This window comes from Perognathus longimembris, chromosome 20 (assembly GCF_023159225.1).
Source record: "Perognathus longimembris pacificus isolate PPM17 chromosome 20, ASM2315922v1, whole genome shotgun sequence".
In the NCBI taxonomy this organism is placed as follows: Eukaryota; Metazoa; Chordata; class Mammalia; order Rodentia; family Heteromyidae; genus Perognathus; species Perognathus longimembris.
This window is the reverse complement of record NC_063180.1, coordinates 45,448,440-45,471,690: the sequence shown is the minus strand read 5'-3', so window position 1 is coordinate 45,471,690 and position 23,251 is coordinate 45,448,440. Positions and strand designations below refer to the sequence as shown.

Below are 23,251 nucleotides of genomic sequence, written 5' to 3'. Positions count from 1 at the left end.
CCTGGCGCGCCCCTACGGGTGCCTGGCCACTTCCGGCTGTTTCATTTCTATTTATTTGTTTACTGAGGTATTTAATTGGAGCTAAGAGTCTCAGGGGCTTTCCTGCCTGGGCTGGCTTTGAACTGCGATCCTCAGCTCTCAGAGGACTGCAGAGGAGAGTGGCCAGCACTCAGTGTCCTTTCTGGTAGGACTGGGAGGTGAAGTCTGGGCCGCCCACTTGCCAGGCCGTGGGGTCTCGGTGACCACTCCAGGCGCAAGCCCAGCCGTTTTCAGGTAGTCCTGAGTTTCTCGGAGGCCTGGCCTCAGGCCGTCACCTTCCTTCCAGCCTCCCACGCAGCTGGGATGACAGGGACCCACCGCACCACGCCCTCTTATTTGAAGTAGTGTCTGGCCACCTCAGAGCGCGGGCTGGCCTCGAACCACACTTCCGATCTCCCGTCGCTACGACCGCAGGCAGGACCCACCGCGCGGAGTCTGTGCGCAGCTCTAACCGCGCGGCTCCCTTCGGCCTCCCGTCCTGGTCTGCGGCCCCTTCCTTGAAAGGGGCTGTGAGCACTGGGCACTGAAGGGAGAATGAAGTGACAAGCGGTTCCTGGGCGAACCCGGCAGCGGTGTCCCTGCAGTGCGCGGGGCGGTCCCTGCTCCGAGCCCCTGAGCCCCTCCAGGCCCGGGGGGGGGGCGGAGCCACCGATCTCTTATTTGGGGTGTGTGTGTGTGCGTGTGTGTGTGCGCGCGTGCGTGCTGGGCCTAGGACTTGCGCTCAGGGCCTGGGCGCTGCCCCTGAACGTTTTCGCTCAGGGCTAGTCCCTCTACCACGTGAACCACAGCTCTGCTTCTGCCTTTAACATTTTTTTTTCAGTGGTGAAGCAGAGATAAGACTGTCTTGGACTTTCCCGCCCAGGCTGGCTTCAAACTGTGGTCCTCAGAGCTCAGCCCCCGGAGCAGCCCGGATTACAGGTGCCAGGGCCTGGCTCCTCCTAAACCCCACCTGCAGCTTGTGTTAGCGGTCACGATCTCCTAAGGGCTGGGCAGCACTCTAGCACGCACAGTACCGAGTCAGAAGTGAAAAAGGAGAGCTCTGGACGTGCCGAGGTCAAGTACCAGGACTCCTTAGAGATCACTCTTAGCCAGCACACCAGGAACCTCCCCTTCCTCAGGAGCAGGGGGGTTCAGAAAGGAAGGGAGCCGAGCAGGGCCTGGCCAGTCCAGACCTGCCGAGGACAAAGGCCAGTGGAGGCCCGAGGCCCGCGGGGGGATGGAGGCCTGTGGGAAGGAAGAAAGGAAAAAAACAAACCTCACCCCTTCGAGGCAGCAGCTGCTCCTAGTTCTGGGGGAGCCCAGGGCCAGGCAGCTGCAGACCGACTAATAAAACTCCAGCCTGGGTGGACTTTCTGGCTCCTAGGTCATAGAATAACGATACAAAATAAGATAAAATAACTACAGGCTGGGCCTGAGAAACGGGAAGGGGGGGCATGCAGGTGGCCTTGGTCTCCGGGAGGGTGGGGAGGGGGAAGGGAGGGGGGCAAAGAGGGGAGGGGGAAGGGAGAGGGGCAAGGAGGGGGAAGGGAGGGGGGCAGGAGGGGAGGGGGGAGGGAGGGGAAGCAAGGAGGGGAGGGGAAGGGAGGGGGGCAAGGAGGAGAGGGGGAGCAAGGAGGGGAGGGGGAAGGGAGGGGGGCAAAGAAGGGAGGGGGAAGGGAGGGGGAGAGGGGGTAAGGGGTAGGTAGGGGAGGAGGGTGACAGGTGGGGAAAGGAGGGGAGGGGGAAGGTTGGGGGAGCAAGGAGGGGAAGGGGTAGGGAGGGGAGGAGGGTGACAGGTAGGAGAGGGGAGCAGCAGGGGAGAGGGGCAGGTAGGGGAGGGGGGGGACGGACCACGCCCCACGCTTCCCGCCGTCCCGCGCGCCCCGGCCCCGCCCCGCCGCGGTCAGGTGAGTGGGTGGCCGTGCGGAGCCGCCCCCTGGGGTGCGCGCGCGTCCCCGCAGAGGCGCCGCCGACGTGGCCGGCGCCAGAGGCCGCGCACGTGCCGGGCCTCGGGCGGAGGCGCGCGTGCGTGCGCGCGCGGGAGGGCGTGGCCCTCGCGCGGGGCGGGGGCCTAAGGCTCCCCACGTGCTCGGCCCTCCGCGGCCCCGCCCCGCGCGGCCCGGCTCCGGGCGGCGGCGGGGGAGGTCACGGGCGGGGGGGCGGGGCGCGCGCTCCCGAGGGCGGCGGGGCGGGGGCGCGCGCGCGCGCGCGGAGGGGCGGGCGTTCCGGCGGGGCGGGGCGGGGCCGGGGGCAGCCCTTTCCCGGGCGAGGGCGCGGACGGGGGCGGCGTCGCGGTCGCCCTTTTAAGCCGCGGGGCCGGCGCCTCCCGCCGGCCGAGTCGGTTACAAAGGCAGCCGCGGCTCGCGGAGGCCGCGCGCCCCCCGCCATTTTCCCCCGCCGCGCTCCGACGCGGGCCGCCGCGGCCGCGGGCAAGGCGGAGCCCCGAGAACGCGGCCCCGGGCCGGGCCCCGCGGGGGCGGCCGCCGCGCCGGCCCGCCGAGGCCGGACGCTCCGCCCGCCGCCCGCCTCCCGGAGATGAGGGGAAGATGTCGGTGTCCGGGCTCAAGGCCGAGCTGAAGCGCCTGGCGTCCATCTTCGACCCGAGCCACGAGCGGTTCCGCATCGTCAGCTGGAAGCTGGACGAGCTGCACTGCCAGTTCCTGGTGCCGCCGCCGCCCGGCAGCCCGCGCCCGCCGCGCCCGCTCACGCTGCACTGCAACATCACGGTGAGGGGGCCGGGGCCGCGTCCCCCGCCCGGGGCGCCCGGCCGCCGGGCCGCGCCGCGCCGCCCCCGCTCCCCGCGGGAGGCCGCGCCCCCCGCGCCGCCATTGGCCGCCGCCGCGCGGGGGGCGGGGCGCGGGCGGGCCCGGAGGTCACGCGCCCGCGCCGCCATTGGCCGCCGCCGGCCCGGGGGGCGGGGCGAGGGGGGGAGCGGGGCGGGAGGCCACGCCCCCGCGCCGCCATTGGCCGCCGCCGGCCCGGGGTGGGGCGTGGGGAGCGGGGCGGGCGCCGCCCGGGCTCTTCAGCCCCCGGCGGCCCCGCTCCGTGCCCGTTGCCCGGGCAGCCGGCCGCCGCGCCTCGGGGCCCGCGCGGTTTCGCGCTTCCCACCCTCGGAAGCTCTCCGGCTCGCTTGCTCTCCGTGGCCACGCCGTGCTTTCCACGGGTGCGGCGGGAGGGCCGCCCCGAGCGAGCCCGGGCCCCGGGCAGCTCCTCCCCTTCCTCCGCCCTGGCCTCAGTTTCCCCGGCTGTTGTCACTCGCGGGGTCACGTGTGCATTTGTTGTTAGAGTTGGTGTTGGAGGGCGCACCCACGCCGGGAAGGGGGTCCCTGCCGGGACGGACGGGGCGTCCCCGGGCCCCTCCCACGGAGCGGGCCGGTGGGGGGGACTGTGAAGCCCGGTGGCTGGTGGGCGCGGCCGCGGCGTGGAGCCGCTGGGCCCGAGGCCGGGGTGGTGGCCGCGGCGCCCCGGGGCCGTGCACAGGGGGTGGGGGGGTGGGGGTGGGGCGCGACCGCCCGCGTGGCACCGGCCCCGCCTGCCTCAGGCCGGAAGGGGGGCCCGGGCCGCGTGCGGGGCCCCTCGAGGCGGAGGCCAGCGAGGTCAGGACGCGGCTGGAGAAAGCAGGGGCCCGGGCCGGAGATTCTTCCTAATATGGAAAGCAGGAAGCGGTGAGCAGAAGCCCTGGCCCCGTGGTCGGGGCTGGGGCCTTGGCTGGGGCCTTGGGCGGCCTCCAGGGCCTGGGCCTGGACGGCCGGGCCTGTGGGGAGCAGGGGCCTGGGCGGCCACGATGGCTTGGGGCCTGGGGCCTTGGGCGGCCTCCGGGGCCTGGGGCCTGGACGGCCAGGCCTGTGGGGTGCAGGGGCCGGGGGCGGCCTGGATGGCTTGGGGCCTGGGGCCTTGGGCGGCCTCCAGGGCCTGGGGCCTGGACGGCCAGGCCTGTGGGGTGCAGGGGCCTGGGGCGGCCACGATGGCTTGGGGCCTGGGGCCTTGGGCGGCCTCCGGGGCCTGGGGCCTGGACGGCCAGGCCTGTGGGGAGCAGGGGCCTGGGGCGGCCACGATGGCTTGGGGCCTGGGCCCTGGGGCCTTGGGCGGCCTCCATGGCCTGGGGCCTGTGCCGGCCGGGGCGGCCCCTCAGGCCAGCAGGGGTTTGGAGGAGACTGGACTGGACTTGTCGGCAGAGGGCCCCAGGGTTGCTCCGGTGCACTGGGACCGTGTGTCCGCACCTGGACCCGGAGCCGTCCTGTGTGGCGGAGAGTTTTCCTTCCTTCCTGCCGCCTGCCGGTGGGGTTGTTACTGTCATCACTCTGCGTTTGTGTGTGGGGGGCGGGGCGGTGGGACTTGAACTCAGGACCTGGACGCTGTCCTGTAGCGATTTTTGCTCAGGACTAGGTGTTAGACCACTTGAGCCACAGCTCCACTTCCGTTTTTTTGGGGTCTGCTGGGAGATGAGCGAGTCTCATGGACTTTCCTAGGTGGAGAGGCTTTGAACCGTGGTCCTCAGATCTCCTGAGCAGCCACGGTGACAGGCGGGAGCCACGGGCATCCAGTTTGGGCTGCTGGCATTTCTAATGCCAAGAATACAGGCATGTTAGTTAGCGAGTTATCTCAGCCACATCACCAGCAGCCACCACTGGAGAACCAGGGTGCCACTGATAGGGCCTGTCACAAAGAGTGGAGACGCTGCTGAGTTGGACTTGGGGGGGATCGTGTGTGGGTGCTGTCTGCAGAGGCTGAGTTGGGCTTGGGGGGGATCGTGTGTGGGTGCTGTCTGCAGAGGCTGAGTTGGGCTTGGGGGGGATCGTGTGTGGGTGCTGTCTGCAGAGGCTGAGTTGGGCTTGGGGGGATCGTGTGTGGGTGCTGTCTGCAGAGGCTGAGTTGGACTTGGGGGGATCGTGTGTGGGTGCTGTCTGCATTGGGGGGGATCGTGTGTGGGTGCTGTCTGCATTGGGGGGGATCGTGTGTGGGTGCTGTCTGCATTGGGGGGGATCGTGTGTGGGTGCTGTCTGCAGAGGCTGAGTTGGACTTGGGGGGATCGTGTGTGGGTGCTGTCTGCATTGGGGGGATCGTGTGTGGGTGCTGTCTGCATTGGGGGGATCGTGTGTGGGTGCTGTCTGCAGAGGCTGAGTTGGACTTGGGGGGATCGTGTGTGGGTGCTGTCTGCATTGGGGGGATCGTGTGTGGGTGCTGTCTGCAGAGGCTGAGTTGGACTTGGGGGGATCGTGTGTGGGTGCTGTCTGCAGAGGCTGAGTTGGACTTGGGGGATCGTGTGTGGGTGCTGTCTGCAGAAGCTCTTAACACGGAGCCACTGGTGAATTGCAACAGACATGAGGAGAATCGTGGTGGTAGGCGCTTAGTATGAGCGTGCGCTGACTTTGTTATGGAAAACATCACCAACGTGCAACCGTTGCACAGAGGAGAGAAACACTGTGTTTCCAGTCTTGTTTCACCCCTGCCCCATCTTGGATTATTTTGAAAAGGATTCCTCACATATCACTCAGAGTTCAGTCTGTGTCTCTGAGATAATGACTCTAAGCATGGATGACTGTTTTGATGAAATCTTACACAGCTTATTTACGTTGCTCGAAAGGAAAAGAGCAGGGAAAAAATGGTGTTGCATTTCAAGTACCAGGACCTTCTATGGTGTGTGTGTTTCCCCTTCTCTTTCTTCTACCGGGATTTTCTGAAACAGCTTGTAGTTTACTAAAAGAATTAATGAGTTTGATATCTTCTGTGGCTTCTCTTTAGACAGCTAAATATTATCTCTTCCACTTGCTAAACCTTGTCTCTCCATGCTTGCTAAGCCTCATTCTTGTAACATTTGATTTGTTTTGTTTTTGTTGCCAGTCCTGGGGCTTGGACTCAGGGCCTGAGCACTGTCCCTGGCTTCTTTTTGCTCAAGGCCAGCACTCTACCTCTTGAGCCACAGCACCACTTCTGGCTTTCATCTGTATATGTGGTGCTGAGGAACGGAACCCAGGGCCTCATGTATATGAGGCGAGCACTCTACCACTAGGCCATATTCCCAGCCCCTCATTCTTGTAACATTTGAAAGGATGGCACCTGAGTAATTCTGTAAAGACACTGCTCATTTTGCTCAGCTGTTTTTCCTGTGTGGAGTGCCCCTCCTCCCCCCTCCCTGTCACCCCAACTTGTCTCTTGTGTGGTTGGGTGCCCTCCACCCTGCAAGGCTCCCCTTCCTTCCTCAGTTCTTAACCATTTATCTCTGCTTTGGTTTTCTCTCGTTCTCTCTCTCTCTCTCTTCTGATCCTGGGCCTTGAACTCAGGGCCTGAGCACTGTCCCTGGCTTCTTTTTGCTCAAGGCTAGCACTCTACCACTTGAGCCACAGCGCCGCTTCCAGCTTTTTCTGTGTATGTGGTGCTGAGGAATCGAACCCAGGGCTTCATGCCTGCTAGGCGAGTGCTCTACTGCTACATTCCCAGCCCTCTGCTTCTGTTTTTCTAAGTTTTGCTAAAACAGAATCCCCCCCCCCCCTTTGCCAGTCCTGGGGCTTGAACCCTGGGCCTGTGAGCTGTCCTGAGCTTTTGTGCTCAAGGCTGGCGCTCTACCCCTTGAGCCACAGCGCCGCTTCTGGCTTTGGTGGTTAGTCGGAGATGAGAGTCTCATGGCCTTTCCCACAGGGGCTGGCTTCAAACCAGGATCCTCAGCTCTCAGCCTCCTGAGGGGCTGGCATTACCGCCATGAGCCACTGGTGCCTGGCTTCTTAAGTTTTTTGTGTTTTTTTTTTTTGTCTAATAATGTCTAATTATGTCGTATGCTTTTTCTGTGTGGCTTGGTAAACGTCTTGGCTGTGTCTGGGGTGGGGGAGGCGGTGTTGGGTACACGTCTCCTGTGCTCGCTGTCAGCTACCCATGGCCGTCAGTCCATACTGCTCATTGTATGCGGCTCTCAAGTGGAGCCCTGAAATCGAGATGGCCTTGGGCAGAAACCAGGCTCCCCGCCTCTGCTAGTGCGGCCCCTCCACTGACTAGCTCCCTGTGTGAGCACGAGTCTGAACTGCCTGGAAAACCAGCTGCCTAGGAAGGGGCCGAAGTGCAGAGCGTGCCACGCCGGCACAGGAAGGCGCACGAGCTCGCCCGCGGCCACCGGCTCCGACGGAGGTGAAGCGCCGCGCCGGGATGGAAGCTGCCCTGCCCGAGCCCAGGAGCTTGGGTTTTGTCGGGCTTTGTAACTGTGAAGCGCTCTTTTTGAACCTCAAGGAGCCTTTCTTACTTTGGTGTTCTGCGATGCAAACTTAGGTGTTGTTTTTCCATTTTTGGTAAACATATCTAATTGCCAGTCAGTGTTAACAGTTGTGTGGTTGTGTGATCACACGTGCATGAGTGCACACACACACACACACGTGCAGCTTATTTTTATGGCTTCTTTCCTTAATCCTTTGGAAATACTTAGCAGAGCCTGGCAACCCCCTCGCTCCTTTTATGGACTTGGCGGTAGCCGGGAACGCTTGGCGGGGAATTGGAATAAAGAGATCTTCCTCAGAAAGTAAATTAGTTGGTAAATGAAAAGTTGATTCTTGTGTTGTCTATATAACGTAAATCATTTTTTCTGCAGGAGTGGCTTTTGGTGGAACATTTTTGTGTAGTTGATTTGCCTTTATTCTATCCAAAAATGTCTCTCCTGCATCAGAAGATCCTGCGTCAAAGTAAGGCGGATGCTGGTGGCCCCCGCCCGTCACCCTCGCTACGGAGAAGGCGGAGGGCCGACGGTGGTGGTTTGAAGTCAGCCTAGGCAGGAAAGTCCATGAGACGTATTTCCAATTAACCACCAAAAAGCCAGAAGTGGAGCTGTGGCTTACGTGGTAGAGCCTCAGCCTTGAGCAAAAAAGGGGCAGTGAGTTCAAGCCCCGAGACCAGCACACAAAAGAAAAAAGTCCATCCAGGAGGGAGAGATTCAGACCTTCGCGCGCCGCGTGTGTGCGCGCGTGTGTGCGTGTGTGTGCGCGTGTGCGTGCGCGTGCGCGTGCGCGTACGCTCGCGGCCATGCACTGACGCCGTTCCCGCCTCACTGGGGTGACGCCGCGTCTTACTGGGAAATGCTTCACCACATTCTCGTGGGCGGCCAGGCGGTGCTGATCTCATCCCCCCAAGTGGACTTGGGGGGCCCCGGAAGACAGCGCACTGCCCTTGGGCAGAAGGAGTCCGTGTCTTCCGCCCGCCGGCCGAGGGCCTGCCTGTCCTGACCACGCCTTCGTGCCCTTTGAAAGAGGAGGCGGCTTCCCCTGTGCATGGTGTGTGTGCACGTGTGTGTGCATGGGTGGGCGCGTGCTGGTCCTGGGGCTTGAACTCGGGGCCTAGCCACTGCCCCTGAGGTTGTTTTTTTGCTCAGGGCTGGCACTGTACCGCTTTACACAACAGCTCTGCTCTGGCTCCGTGATAGCTCACGGGAGATGAGAGTCTCGTGGGCTTTTCTGCCTGGGCCACGGTCCTCAGATCTCAGCCTCCTGAGCAGCTAGGATTCTAGGCACGAGCCGCAGTGCCTGGCTGGGTGGTGTGTTTTGTGCAACTTAGATCTGGAAAAGGATACTAGCAGATAGGTACCCAGGCCAGCGGGTCACCTCTGCTGAGGAGAAGCATTATCGCCGCGGGGGGCGCACCCCTTTGTGACAGCGGTCTGCCAACGCTCCTGGAGATCATTCTGGCAGGGGGTTCCTGCTGGGTCTCTGAAACAGCCTGGGGGCAGAGTCCGTCTCTCTCTACTTGAGCCCCCCCACTCCATTTGCCTGGCTCCACCCACCCGGGAATGGATGGGTGGGAGCCTTTGTGCTTTTTCAGGTTTTGTGCTAGTTCTGGGCCTTGGACTCAGGGCCTGAGCACCGTCCCTGGCTTCTTTTTGCTCAAGGCTAGCACTCTGCCACTTGAGCCACAGCACCACTTCTGGCCATTTTCTATATATGTGGTGCTGGGGAATCAAACCCAGGGCTTCATGTATATGAGGCAAGCACTCTTGCCATGAGGCCAGGGAGGGCCCAGCCCTCCCTGTTTTATTGTGCTACTTTGTATCCCCTGGTAAATGTTACAGGGTTCCACACTTACCCTGTTCCTTGGTGGTTGGGCTTAGCTGTATGTCCAGGTTGGTGTGTGTGTCCGTGTGTCTAACCCTCTGTCTCTGCCACAGGAATCGTACCCATCTTCCTCCCCAATATGGTTTGTGGACTCCGATGACCCAAATCTAACATCAGTTTTGGAACATCTAGAAGAAAACAAGAGCAACAATTCGGTGAGAAAAGGAGCCAGACTATTTTTTCCCTTTCTTATCATATATAGAAATTAAGTGTGAAGAGGTAATATAATATCAGAGGGGTTAACAACCAGGCGATTGTTTAGTTTGCTGCTTGTTTTAAAATTCAAGTTCTGCCTGAAGCCTGGTGTCTCTCCTCTCTTTCACTCTCACGTGTACACATGCGCGCGCACACACACATACACACACATAACCTTGATGTAGGTGGGGAATTAGGGATTCCTTTCCCCTGCATTCTCACCATTGAGCCAAGTCAGCCTGGCAACAGCCCGTCCCCCGCGCAGCCCTGCGCTCAGCTCAGTCCCCAGGACCCCTGAGAAAAAGAACCCCCCGGTGCCTGCGGCTCCCGCTGGCTCCCGCTGCAATCCCGGCGACTCAGGGGGCTGGGGTCTGGGGGTCCACTCAGGTGGCTGGGGGTCTGGGGATCCACTCAGGTGGCTGGGGTCTGGGGATCCACTCAGGTGGCTGGGGTCTGGGGATCCACTCAGGTGGCTGGGGTCTGGGGATCCACTCAGGTGGCTGGGGGTCTGGGGATCCACTCAGGTGGCTGGGGTCTGGGGGTCCACTCAGGTGGCTGGGGGTCTGGGGATCCACTCAGGTGGCTGGGGTCTGGGGATCCACTCAGGTGGCTGGGGTCTGGGGATCCACTCAGGTGGCTGGGGGGTCTGGGGATCCACTCAGGTGGCTGGGGTCTGGGGGGGTCGCAGTTTCAAGCCTGGCTCAGTAAACTGCCAGACAAGCCGGAAGTGGAGGTGTGCCTCGAGGGGTGGAGCAAGCAAAAAGTTGCTTAGGGATGGTGCCCAGAGCTCAAGCCCCAGAACCGACACACACACACACACACACACACACACACACACACACACACACACACAGAAAGGTATGTGAAACTAGGAATTACCTTTGAAGCTTTCCATTTAACATATTGGGCCTTGGGTAAATAAAAGGAGGAAGTCACTGTGAAAAGGTATATGTTTTCCCACTTGATGAACATGGAAAAAAAATGTCTTTGTAAATAAACTTCTAAGTGTCCACTGTGAGAAAACTAATAAGACAAAAAAGAAAGTTGAAATCTCCCATGATTCTCGTACCTCATCTGACCACTGTTTCCTATTGTCTTCCCTTTTTTTCCTTGTTAATAAAATATATATCCTTATATAGGTTTGAGTAGCTATGGTTCTATTTTATATAGTTTAATAGCTTTTTGAATGTTATTGTGTTATTTCCTATGAAGTCATAAAATTGTCACCAAGAAAAAAAGATCGTTTGATTTGGAGGCATTGTGATTGTAAAAGTCAAGGAGCCAGTTGGAGAAAACGTTTTTTTAGTGGTTCTGGAAGTGACCACATAGCAGCTCCTGCCCACTAGGCCAGTAAGTGCTGTGCCATGGAGCCAGGCCCCCCAGCTGTTCTCAAAGTGGCCTGTTAAAGTCTGTCTTAGGGGCTGGGAACATGACCTAGTGGTAGAGTGCTTGCCTTGCATACCTGAAGCCCTGGGTTCGACTCCTCAGCACCACATACACAGAGAAAGACAGTGGCGCTGTGGCTCAAGTGGCAGAGTGCTAGCCTTGAGCAAGAAAGAAGCCAGGGACAGCGCTCAGGCCCTGAGTTCAAACCCCAGGACTGGCAAGGGGCAGGGGGGAACAATCACAGGACTGTTCCCAAATTTCAAGTAGAAAATATAATCGTTTTTTATTGTATGGACAATTGTAATAAAAGAAAATCTAGAATAAGCTTAGACGTACAGGGTTTATATCAGGAAAATTATGAACTTTTGTTAAGCAGAATGAGAAACTAGGACTCTGAGTTACTGCGTGGGGAGCTCCATGTGATAAATAGGCTCAGTTATGTTCATGTTTTCATCGTAGTTTATAATCCAAATGCAGTGCTAGTGAAAATCTCACCGGATTTAGTTCTGGAACTCAAGGGAATGTTTCTCAAGTTTGTTTAGTTTTTTTTTGTTGTTGTTGTTCTTTTCCTCGTGCTGGGAATTGAAGCCAGCGTGAGGAAGTCTTTGGGCAGGTAGGTGCCTGTCACTGAACTGTCCCAGCTCCTCAAAGAAAAGCAAACAGGCTGGGCCCTGGTGGCTCAAGTCTGTCATCCCAGCTGCTCGGGAGGCTGAGATCTGAGGATCGCAGTTCAAAGCCAGCCAGGGCAGGAAACTGTGAGACGCTCATCTCCAATGAACCGTCAGAACACTGGGGGTGGGGCGGCAGCCTTGAGCCGAGGAGCTGGGGGACGCGCCCGGGCCGAGTTCACCTTGACCCTGACCGGTTCTCACAGTCGAGCGTCTAGAGACAAGCCGTGAGTGCTGCCGTCCTTGTTGCACTAAAGCTGATGCGCTTGTCCTGTGCAGTGCGCCCGCCCAGCCCCCACGCGGCCCCGTGGGGAGCACGTTCACAGCTGACTGTGCCCTCGTGGGAACGTTTATTACCTAGTGTCCATCACTAAAGAGTTGGCTAAATAAAAGCAGTGGTAATGTCGTTCTATCGGTTGTGGTCCGCGTGGAGCGCAGCGCGGAGCGCGTGCAGAGCCGGGCGTGGGGAGCGGCCGCGGGGCAGCGCGGTGACCCCTGGCGCCCGCTGGTCTACCTGCGCTCCTCCCTGGTTGGAGATAGGAAGCCGCCAGTGGAACGCAGGCAGTGCTTGGAAATGGTGGCTGGCTTCCGTGGGGGCCGTGGCACGTGGGCGAGCAGAGGATGGCGAGACCGCAGGGCCTCCCTGGCCCGGCCCCTGCCCTCGTCCCCCCCAGGCCCCTGGCCGAGGCTGTGGGACCCCCCCCCCCCCGCTCCACCTCAGACCCGAGCACGGCTGGAAACCCCTGCGGTGTGCCACGCGCGTGAGCCTGCGGCGTGGCCCTGGTTTGTGGGTGTGAGTGGGACGGAGGGGGTCACGGAGCTGCTCACCTGCGCCCCACTGCGCCGCCGCCACCTTTTTTCTTTTTTTTGCCAGTCCTGGGGCTTGGACTCAGCAGGGCCTGAGCACCGTCCCTGGCTTCTTCCCGCTCAAGGCCAGCACTCTGCCACCCGAGCCACGGCGCCACCTCCGACGTGCTGGAAGTTGATTGGAGATGAGAGTCTCACAGGCTTAACCTGCCAGGGCTGGCTTTGAACCGCGATCCTCAGATCTCAGCCTCCTGAGTAGCTGGGAGGACAGACGTCGGCTCCGGCACCTGGCTCTCTTGTTCTCTTGTTTAAACAGTATTATATTAGCAGCCCTTGAAACCGCCTTAGACTGTCGCCGTCCTTGTAGGCCTCGGGCGCGGGAAAGGCGCCGTCCGCCTCCCGCGGATTGGCGCGGTAGACCGCGCGTTCTCCAGTGTCTTCCGGGGGCTCCTGACATGGCGCTTATTTTCTGCCGTGTGTTTTGCAGCTTCGCCAGCAGTTGAAGTGGCTGATCTGTGAGCTCTGCCGATTGTACCGCCTTCCCCAGCACCTGGACGTGGAGATGCTGGACGAGCCCCTCCCCGCGGGCCAGGTAACGTGCCGCCACCGGCCGCCGAAGCCAAGGGCCCCGCGGGCGCCATGCTTCCTCTCCCCATCCTCACACAAGTTCACTTAGAGCCGCGAGGCTTGGGCGTGCCTGTGGTGTCGCTGTGCGTCAGTGTGGGTAGGCCCTAGAAATAACCTTGGCCTTCCCTGCAGCTGCTTCTGTCTCCGTGAGAGCCCCACTGCCCCCCAACCCTGGGGTGTTGGTTTCCACGGTGTTCCCCACCCTCTTCACCTGAAGTCCACCTGCCCCAAACGTGGTTCCCACGCATCGGGAATGTCCCCGCCCCTCCCCCCACCCCACGGTTCACCCCACGGTTCAGCCCACCTACACCTGCGCCTGTCCTGAAGCCCCTCTTCCCACCCTCGCTCCGGAACAGCCTTTTCTTGGCAGTGTCTTCCGGGGTGAGTCTTGGTCCGCGGTCCCTCCCTCTCTCCGGCACCCCCGGGGGGGGGGGCGGCGGCCCTGGGCCCGGGAGGAGGCCCCCGTCACTCCGGGGGCTCTCTTGTCTGATCGGGAGTGGAACGCGTGGCCTCCTGGATCCTTGGCTTAGAGCTCGCTCCGCTGTGTGCGAGTGAGCGTGTTGCAAGGAGAAGCCCGAGGAGGAAGGGAGAATGCGCGTGCGTGGAGAAGCCACAGCCCACACAACAGTGGCTTTGCGTCTTGGTCCTGCTGATCGATCATCTGCTTCCGCCGTGGGCTGACCCCTCGTCACTCTGTGCCTGGGTGTGGGTGTGTGCGCGTGTACCTGGGTGTGTGCGTGTGTACCTGGGTGTGTGCGCGTGTACCTGGGTATGTGCGCGTGTACCTGGGTGTGTGCGCGTGTACCTGGGTGTGGGTGTGTGTGCGTGTACCTGGGTGTGTGTGCGTGTACCTGGGTGTGTGTGCGTGTACCTGGGTGCGTGTGCGTGTACCTGGGTGTGTGAGTGTGTGTACGTGTGTGGGGTGCATGCCCGTGTGTGGGTGCGTGTGTGTGCCTGTGTGTACCTGCGTGCCTGTGTGTCCGTGCCTGTATCTGGGTGTGCACGGACGTGCGTACATGTGTATGTCTGTGCCCGTGTGCGCGTGCGAGCACGTGTGTCGGGCTCCTGGGTGTTGATTGCCCCCCTTGCGTTACAGGACGACGTCTGCCGTCTTAGGTGGACGTAGAACATGGTTTCTGGGTTAGATAACAAAGTGCCCTCACTGCATCACCTTGCATTCCCGCAATGGGCGTCGTTGGAGTGGGAATGATAACGGTTTTATTTCTGGATTTCTTTTCTCTTCTCTTGAGGTTGTGATTTATTTTGCTCTTTGGTGGTTAATTGGAGATAGTCTCACAGCCGTGCGTGCGTGGCTGGCTCTGAACCGTGGTCCTCAGGCCTCAGCCTCCTGAGTAGCCCTGGGCGGGCGGGGGGGGGGGGGGCCCTTCCTCCTCCGTGTGCGCGCTTAATGGACAGCGAGTGTCTAGACGCCTGTCGTACGTGTCCCGCGTCCTTTCTCGTTCTTCAGCCATGGGGAAGGGCTTGTTCACGCTCATCTTCGTGAACATAGTCATCCAGCTCTGTGAGGGGCACTGGCCCTCTGCTCTGCTTTCCGCCTTGGTTTCTCCCTTTCCTCTCTCTAGAATCTTTTTTTTTTTTTTTTTTGTGCCAGTCCTGGGGCTTGAACTCTGGTCCTGGGCGTTGACCTGAGCAGCTTTTGCTCAAGGCCAGCGCTCTGCTGCCTGGGCCACAGCGCCACTCCCGGCTTTTCCCGCAATGACCAGCGTCTCCTGGGCTTGTTGTGTTCCGGAAGCTGCCGCAGCTGGACGTGAAAGCTTCTCCTGAAGCCCATCAGCGTTGTGGTTCATCTGCAGCGAGTTGAGTTCTGTGGAGCCATGGCTGGTGGTAGATAGCATATTTTCAAAAAGAAAATGGACTCTTGACTGTGATGATTATTTTCAGCTTTTTTTTTTGGGGGGGGGGAGGGAGGGAGGGCTACTGGGGCTTAAACTCTGGGCCAGGGCACTGTTCGTTAGCCTTCTCTCTCAAGGCTGGTACTCTGCCCGTTGAACCACAGCTTCATTTCTGGCTTGTTGCTGCTTAATTGGAGACAAGAGTCTCGTGGACTTTTCTGTAGGGGCTGGCTTTGAACTGTGATCCTCAGATCTTAGCCTCTTGAGGAGTTAGGACTCCCAGTGTGAACTACCAGCACCCAGCATATTTTCATTTAGTTTTACAAAGCTTCTGTTCCTTTATCACATGTCTGAGTTTTAAAAATGTAAAGATTAATGCATATCAAGTCAAAAAGGTTGATACCTGGGTTGGGAATGTGGCCTAGTGGTGGAGCGCTCGCCTAGCATGCATGAAGCCCTGAGTTCGATTCCTCAGCACCACATACACTGAAAAAGCCAGAAGTGGTGCTGTGGCTCACGTGGCAGAGTGCTAGCCTTGAGCACAGAGAGGCTCAGAGACTGCTCAGGCCCTGAGTTCAAGTGCTAGAACCAGCGCTTCCCCACCCCCCCAAATAAAAGGTTGACATTTCAGGGGTCAGTTTGGCGTGTTCATTATAAACAGAGCTATGTAACTATATGAGTAAAATTTTCATATTTTTAAATTGTTTAAAGTGTCTTCACTTTTCTTAATATATGACAAGTAGCCTTTATTCCTAAGGCATCTATTACTTTGAGTTATGTAGGATGATTCTTGCCAGGCAGCAGGGGCTCCCGCCTGTCCTCCCAGCTACTCAGGAAGCTGAGATCCGAGGCTCATGGTTCAAAGCCAGCCTGGGCAGGAAAGGCCAAGAGACTCTTATTTCCATTTGACCACAAAAAAAGCTAGGAGTGAAGCTGTGGTTCAAGTGGTAGAGTGCCAGCTTTGAGTGAAAAAGCTCAAGGGCAGCAGCATCCAGACCTTGAGTTCAAGCCCCAGGACTGAGGCAGAAAACAAAGGAAACCACAGCAGTGCGAGCAGGTAGATTCCTTCTTAAGAAGCTGGCAGGTGTTATCTGGAGTTAAAAGTAAGTGTTCAGCTTTCAGCAGGCCGCCGCCAGCCGCGCTGCAGTGGGTGGTTCACAGCTGGTCCCCAAGCTTTGCGAGCAGCTTCTGGTCTACTGTGGTGCGTGGACGGCGTGCACTGTGGTGTGGACGGCGTGCACCGTGGTGCGTGGACGGCGTGCACCATGGTGTGTGGACGGCGTGCACTGGTGTGGACGGCGTGCACCGTGGTGTGTGGACGGCGTGCACTGGTGGTGTGGACGGCGTGCACCGTGGTGTGTGGACGGCGTGCACTGGTGTGTGGACAGCGTGCACTGTGGTGTGTGGCTGGCGTGTATAGTGGCGTGTGGACGGCGTGCACTGTGGTCGCGTGGACGGCGTGCACCGTGGTGTGTGGCTGGCGTGTATAGTGGCGTGTGGACGGCGTGCACTGTGGTGTGTGGACGGCGTGCACCGTGGTGTGTGGCTGGCGTGTATAGTGGCGTGTGGACGGCGTGCACTGTGGTGTGTGGACGGCGTGCACTGTGGTGTGTGGCTGGCGTGTATAGTGGCGTGTGGACGGCGTGCACTGTGGTGTGTGGCTGGCGTGTATAGTGGCGTGTGGACGGCGTGCACTGTGGTGTGTGGCTGGCGTGTATAGTGGCGTGTGGACGGCGTGCACTGTGGTGGCGTGGACGGCGTGCACCGTGGTGTGTGGACGGCGTGCACCGTGGTGTGTGGCTGGCGTGTATAGTGGCGTGTGGACGGCGTGCACCGTGGTGTGTGGACGGCGTGCACCGTGGTGTGTGGCTGGCGTGTATAGTGGCGTGTGGACGGCGTGCACCGTGGTGTGTGGACGGCGTGCACCGTGGTGTGTGGACGGCGTGCACCGTGGTGTGTGGACGGCGTGCACCGTGGTGTGTGGCTGGCGTGTATAGTGGCGTGTGGACGGCGTGCACTGTGGTCGCGTGGACGGCGTGCACCGTGGTGTGTGGACGGCGTGCACCGTGGTGTGTGGCTGGCGTGTATAGTGGCGTGTGGACGGCGTGCACTGTGGTCGCGTGGACGGCGTGCACCGTGGTGTGTGGACGGCGTGCACTGTGGTGTGTGGCTGGCGTGTATAGTGGCGTGTGGACGGCGTGCACCGTGGTGTGTGGACGGCGTGCACCGTGGTGTGTGGCTGGCGTGTATAGTGGCGTGTGGACGGCGTGCACTGTGGTCGCGTGGACGGCGTGCACCGTGGTGTGTGGCTGGCGTGTATAGTGGCGTGTGGACGGCGTGCACTGTGGTGTGTGGACGGCGTGCACCGTGGTGTGTGGCTGGCGTGTATAGTGGCGTGTGGACGGCGTGCACTGTGGTGTGTGGACGGCGTGCACTGTGGTGTGTGGCTGGCGTGTATAGTGGCGTGTGGACGGCGTGCACTGTGGTGTGTGGCTGGCGTGTATAGTGGCGTGTGGACGGCGTGCACTGTGGTGTGTGGCTGGCGTGTATAGTGGCGTGTGGACGGCGTGCACTGTGGTGGCGTGGACGGCGTGCACCGTGGTGTGTGGACGGCGTGCACCGTGGTGTGTGGCTGGCGTGTATAGTGGCGTGTGGACGGCGTGCACCGTGGTGTGTGGACGGCGTGCACCGTGGTGTGTGGCTGGCGTGTATAGTGGCGTGTGGACGGCGTGCACTGTGGTGTGTGGACGGCGTGCACTGTGGTGTGTGGCTGGCGTGTATAGTGGCGTGTAGACGGCGTGCACTGTGGTGGCGTGGACGGCGTGCACCGTGGTGTGTGGACGGCGTGCACCGTGGTGTGTGGCTGGCGTGTATAGTGGCGTGTGGACGGCGTGCACCGTGGTGTGTGGACGGCGTGCACCGTGGTGTGTGGCTGGCGTGTATAGTGGCGTGTGGACGGCGTGCACCGTGGTGTGTGGACGGCGTGCACCGTGGTGTGTGGCTGGCGTGTATAGTGGCGTGTGGACGGCGTGCACTGTGGTCGCGTGGACGGCGTGCACCGTGGTGTGTGGCTGGCGTGTATAGTGGCGTGTGGACGGCGTGCACTGTGGTGTGTGGACGGCGTGCACCGTGGTGTGTGGCTGGCGTGTATAGTGGCGTGTGGACGGCGTGCACTGTGGTGTGTGGACGGCGTGCACTGTGGTGTGTGGCTGGCGTGTATAGTGGCGTGTGGACGGCGTGCACTGTGGTGTGTGGCTGGCGTGTATAGTGGCGTGTGGACGGCGTGCACTGTGGTGTGTGGCTGGCGTGTATAGTGGCGTGTGGACGGCGTGCACTGTGGTGGCGTGGACGGCGTGCACCGTGGTGTGTGGACGGCGTGCACCGTGGTGTGTGGCTGGCGTGTATAGTGGCGTGTGGACGGCGTGCACCGTGGTGTGTGGACGGCGTGCACCGTGGTGTGTGGCTGGCGTGTATAGTGGCGTGTGGACGGCGTGCACCGTGGTGTGTGGACGGCGTGCACCGTGGTGTGTGGACGGCGTGCACCGTGGTGTGTGGACGGCGTGCACCGTGGTGTGTGGCTGGCGTGTATAGTGGCGTGTGGACGGCGTGCACTGTGGTCGCGTGGACGGCGTGCACCGTGGTGTGTGGACGGCGTGCACCGTGGTGTGTGGCTGGCGTGTATAGTGGCGTGTGGACGGCGTGCACTGTGGTGTGTGGACGGCGTGCACCGTGGTGTGTGGACGGCGTGCACCGTGGTGTGTGGCTGGCGTGTATAGTGGCGTGTGGACGGCGTGCACCGTGGTGTGTGGACGGCGTGCACCGTGGTGTGTGGCTGGCGTGTATAGTGGCGTGTGGACGGCGTGCACTGTGGTCGCGTGGACGGCATGCACCGTGGTGTGTGGCTGGCGTGTATAGTGGCGTGTGGACGGCGTGCACTGTGGTGTGTGGACGGCGTGCACCGTGGTGTGTGGCTGGCGTGTATAGTGGCGTGTGGACGGCGTGCACTGTGGTGTGTGGACGGCGTGCACTGTGGTGTGTGGCTGGCGTGTATAGTGGCGTGTGGACGGCGTGCACTGTGGTGTGTGGCTGGCGTGTATAGTGGCGTGTGGACGGCGTGCACTGTGGTGTGTGGCTGGCGTGTATAGTGGCGTGTGGACGGCGTGCACTGTGGTGGCGTGGACGGCGTGCACCGTGGTGTGTGGATGGCGTGCACCGTGGTGTGTGGCTGGCGTGTATAGTGGCGTGTGGACGGCGTGCACCGTGGTGTGTGGACGGCGTGCACCGTGGTGTGTGGCTGGCGTGTATAGTGGCGTGTGGACGGCGTGCACTGTGGTCGCGTGGACGGCGTGCACCGTGGTGTGTGGCTGGCGTGTATAGTGGCGTGTGGACGGCGTGCACTGTGGTGTGTGGACGGCGTGCACTGTGGTGTGTGGCTGGCGTGTATAGTGGCGTGTGGACGGCGTGCACTGTGGTGTGTGGCTGGCGTGTATAGTGGCGTGTGGACGGCGTGCACTGTGGTGTGTGGCTGGCGTGTATAGTGGCGTGTGGACGGCGTGCACCGTGGTGTGTGGACGGCGTGCACCGTGGTGTGTGGCTGGCGTGTATAGTGGCGCGTGGACGGCGTGCACCGTGGCGTGTGGCTGGCGTGTATAGTGGTGCGTAGGCGGCGTGCACTGTGGTGGCGTGGACGGCGTGCACCATGGCGTGTGGCTGGCGTGTATAGTGGCGTGGACAGCGTGCACTGTGGTGTGTGGCTGGCATGTATAGTGGCGTGTGGACGGCGTGCACTGTGGTGGTGTGGACGGCGTGCACTGTGGTGGCGTGGACGGCGTGCACCGTGGCGTGTGGCTGGCGTGTATAGTGGCGTGGACGGCATGCACCGTGGCGTGTGGCTGGCGTGTAGCCCTGGCAGCTGTTTTCTGTTTCAGAATGGAGCACCGGAAGAGGAGCCCTCAGAAGAGGAGGAGGAGGAGGAGATGGCGGAAGTAGGTGTTTATGTAGCAGTCACAGTTGACAGACATCTTCCTCTCCTGGGGTTTGAACTCAGGGCCTGCTTGCTGTCCTTGTAGCTTTTTCTCAGTAGCTTCCGGGGGATGAGGGTCTCGTGGGCTCTCCTGCCTGAGGTGGCTTAGAACCGCGATCCTCAGCGCGCAGCCTCCCGAGTAGCCGGATGCCGGGGGAGCCGCCGCCGCTCCTGTCTCCTTGTCGCTAATGTGCTTGGGGAAGAACAGATGGAAAGGTATCTGACTTCTGAATCCCTGCTCTTCCTCTAGCTAATGATAACCCTTTGACCTCTGTGGGTTTGATTTTCCAGAAAATAAGAGCTCTTCACAACAATTAGCATTCCAATTTTATTTACGTGGAAGCGGCTAGCCTTGAGCTGAAGAGCCCAGGGACAGCGCCCAGACCCAAAACATTCTATTCACATTTCCTAGTCGAGCTGAAGTAAAAGTAAGTTGGAAGAATTAGGGCTGCCACACCGCTGCATTGGCCTGTGTGTGCGTAGCGCCGGTGTTGCGGGGGGCAGAGGGGGGGGGCGCCCTCGGTTGGCTGAGTGTCACCCCAGGGCTTTTCCCCCGATCCTTTGCTGGCCGATGGAGGACTAGACCTGTCTGTCTGCCACTTTGGTGTTGTGGGTCATGACAGTGTTGCAGAAGAGACCAGGCGAGTGAGAACGAGCAAGAGAACCAGAACCAGAACAGGAGTGACAGCTTGCCCCAAGACTTGGACAGTGCCTGCCTAGCAGGCAGAACGCACTGAGGAGCCAGCTGCACCCTCTCCCTGACTGGGGAAGGGATGGGGGGGGGCGCTGAATTTTAGAATATAAGGTAATTATACCACAATCCAGACATTATCCACTCAAGTCGTGCACAAGCAATCTCCAGCTGAAAGCTGGCGGGTGGCTGAAATCTCCACCAAATCTTTGCCCCAGATATATATCTCAGCGAGAAATCTCTGAATTCATACAGAAACAAGGACCAGGCCACCCTCAAGAAATCAGTGACTTCCCAGTGGAGGAAGAAAGAAAGCTCAGTAAACCCACAAAGTGAAATAAATGAGGTGGTGTCTAAACACGTGAGCGACCTGGAGGATCCAAGCAAGAGAATTGAGATAGCAGCTAGAGGGCAGAAACAGCGAAGGCTCAGTGTAGAAGTTCCCCGTCCCTGTTCCTGTGCCCTTTCTCTTCAGTCAAGAAAAGTGGGCTGGGATGTAGCTCAGTGGCAAAGCGCTTGCCTAGCAAGTGCAATGTCCTGGGTTCGATCCCCAGGACCAAAAAAGAAAAGACAAAAAAATACAGTTAAAAAAACAAATAAAGAACGTATAAAGTCACGTGAACAAGCCGATGGTTTCCCTCTTTTTGCAGGATATCGAAGACTTGGATCACTATGAGATGAAGGAAGAAGAGCTTAGAAATGGGAAAATGGCAGAGGATGAAGGAATTGAAAAAGAAAATTTAGCAATATTAGAGAAAATTAGGAAAACTCAAAGGCAAGACCACTTAAATGTAAGTGGGTGGGAGTCTCGAGCCCCGATGTGTGTGTGTGTGTGTGTCTGTGTGTGTGTGAGTGTGACTCTGGGCATCTCGTTAGGACTCCCATCGGTCTGGAGCTGGTGGCTCGTGCCTAGAAATCTGCAGCTCCAGTAGGGTAGAAAGCAGGAGGGTTGAGGGGCCGAGCCAGAGCGCAAGCCCCAGCAGGAGGGAGGGGTGGGGTAGGAAGGGGGCGGTGCAGGTGGGGGGGGTGGGGGGGTGGAGACGGACCGTCCACACCCGTCACCTCGGCCCTTGTGAGTCACCAGCTCCTCTGAAACCCAAAGCAGAAGCCAGCCGCCAAGCCAGCTATGACCCCTTTCCCTCCCGGGGGTGGGCCTGGTGCCCAGGCAGGCCTCCCGCCCTCCGCCCTCCCCCTCGCCCCTCTGAGGCGGGCCTGTGCTTTGTCCTGCCGGGATCAGCCAGAAGGAACCTTGTCGGTGAGGGTGTCAGGACGAGGGGCCTGAGCCAGGGCCCGGGCCACCGGGGTCCCCCATCGCAGCTCCCCAGGGGCTGGGATTACAGGCGTGCGCACCCGGGCCCGCCCTGTTTTGCCTTCTTGAGGTTGAGTGCTGCTCTGGTTTCACAAAGTCATTGTAAACTTTTATGGCTAACCAATGTAAATACCTTAACTCTTTCTGTTCTTGCCTCAGTGGACTTTGTCAACCCCAAGTCTCTTGTTTCAGGGTGCAGTGTGCGGTTCAGTGCAAGCCTCAGATAGACTTATGAAAGAACTCAGGGACATATACCGATCGCAGAGCTACAAGTCAGGTAAGGGGCACTGGGCTCTTGTGCCCTCCTGGGAGTGTCCTTTCTTATTATGGAACTGGATAGAGTGTTCCAGAAGATACAGGAGGTAGAATGAGATGAGTTTGTTTTTTCGGGTTTTTTAAGTAAATTGTATTGATATCTCCCACATATGTAGTGTGTGTATCTGTGTGTGCGTGTGTCTCACACTTCTTTTTGATTGGGATTTAATGTCCATGATTTTTATCTCCTGGCAAAAGTATGAGTAATGCTGTTTTGTGGGATAAGGTGAGTCTAATTCATTGGATAAGGAAAAGAAGCACTGCTAAGTTGATTAAAAGACAAACCAGCGTCATCAGCTCTCACTGGGTGGGATGGGTCATGCTTCTGGTTCTTTCTCCCCGGTGACAGTCGGTATCGTGAGACCTTCAATAGCGGTTAACTTGTTGAGCTTGTTTGGAAAAATAGCATCGTGACACAGTCACACCTGCTTTGCGTGATGGAGTAAAGGTATTAGAATCGCATAAAAGCAGTGACAACCCATCCGAGAATGCAGGATGGGCCCGCCGGCTGTCCCGATAGCTTTCTGCGTGGGAACTCGAGTGGCTCCTCTGTGGAAGCGGGGGCGGGGGCGGGGGCGGAGGCCGGGGGCGGAGGCCGGGGCGGGGGCGGAGGCGGAGGCCGGGGGCGGGGGCGGGGGCGGAGGCCGGGGGCGGGGGCGGGGGCGGAGGCCGGGGGCGGAGGCGGAGGCCGGGGGCGGGGGGCGGAGGCGGAGGCCGGGGGGCGGAGGCGGAGGCCGGGGGGCGGAGGCGGAGGCCGGGGGGCGGAGGCGGAGGCCGGGGGCGGGGGCGGAGGCCGGGGCGGGGGCTGAGGCGGAGGCCGGGGGGCGGAGGCGGAGGCCGGGGGCGGGGGGCGGGGGCGGAGGCGGAGGCCGGGGGCGGGGGCGGAGGCCGGGGGCGGAGGCCGGGGGGCGGGGGCGGAGGCCGGGGGCGGAGGCGGAGGCCGGGGGCGGAGGCCGGGGCGGGGGCGGAGGCCGGGGCGGGGGCTGAGGCGGAGGCCGGGGGCGGAGGCGGAGGCCGGGGGCGGAGGGCGGAGGCGGGGGCGGAGGGCGGGGGCGGAAGCCGGGGGCGGAGGCCGGGGGCGGAGGCGGAGGCCGGCCTGGCCCGCACCCAGCCCCGGGTTCCCTGCCTCAGCTCCGCACACAGAACAGGCCAGAGGGGCTCAGGCGGCAGGGCGCCGGCCTGGAGCCGAAGAAGCCGGGGCGGCGCCCGGCCCCGAGTTCAAGGCCCAAAGCGTGGGCTCCTGGAGCTGAGCGCTTGGAGGCGGATTTGTCTCTGCGGT

The 23,251-nt window shown here is 60.5% G+C and overlaps 1 protein-coding gene across 1 annotated transcript in view; it reads left to right on the top strand.

Annotated features, from left to right (window-relative positions):
- The first annotated feature begins 2,512 nt into the window (after window positions 1-2,512).
- Ube2q2 (ubiquitin conjugating enzyme E2 Q2) overlaps window positions 2,513-23,251 on the top strand; it is a 29,953-nt gene continuing 9,214 nt past the window's right edge. The window contains exons 1-6 of the mRNA XM_048329998.1: window positions 2,513-2,744; window positions 9,152-9,253; window positions 12,642-12,746; window positions 19,563-19,619; window positions 20,999-21,139; window positions 21,850-21,934. Of these exons, the coding sequence (XP_048185955.1) occupies window positions 2,565-2,744; window positions 9,152-9,253; window positions 12,642-12,746; window positions 19,563-19,619; window positions 20,999-21,139; window positions 21,850-21,934 (670 nt within the window). The 5' untranslated portion in view covers window positions 2,513-2,564. The remainder of the gene's footprint in view (window positions 2,745-9,151; window positions 9,254-12,641; window positions 12,747-19,562; window positions 19,620-20,998; window positions 21,140-21,849; window positions 21,935-23,251) is intronic.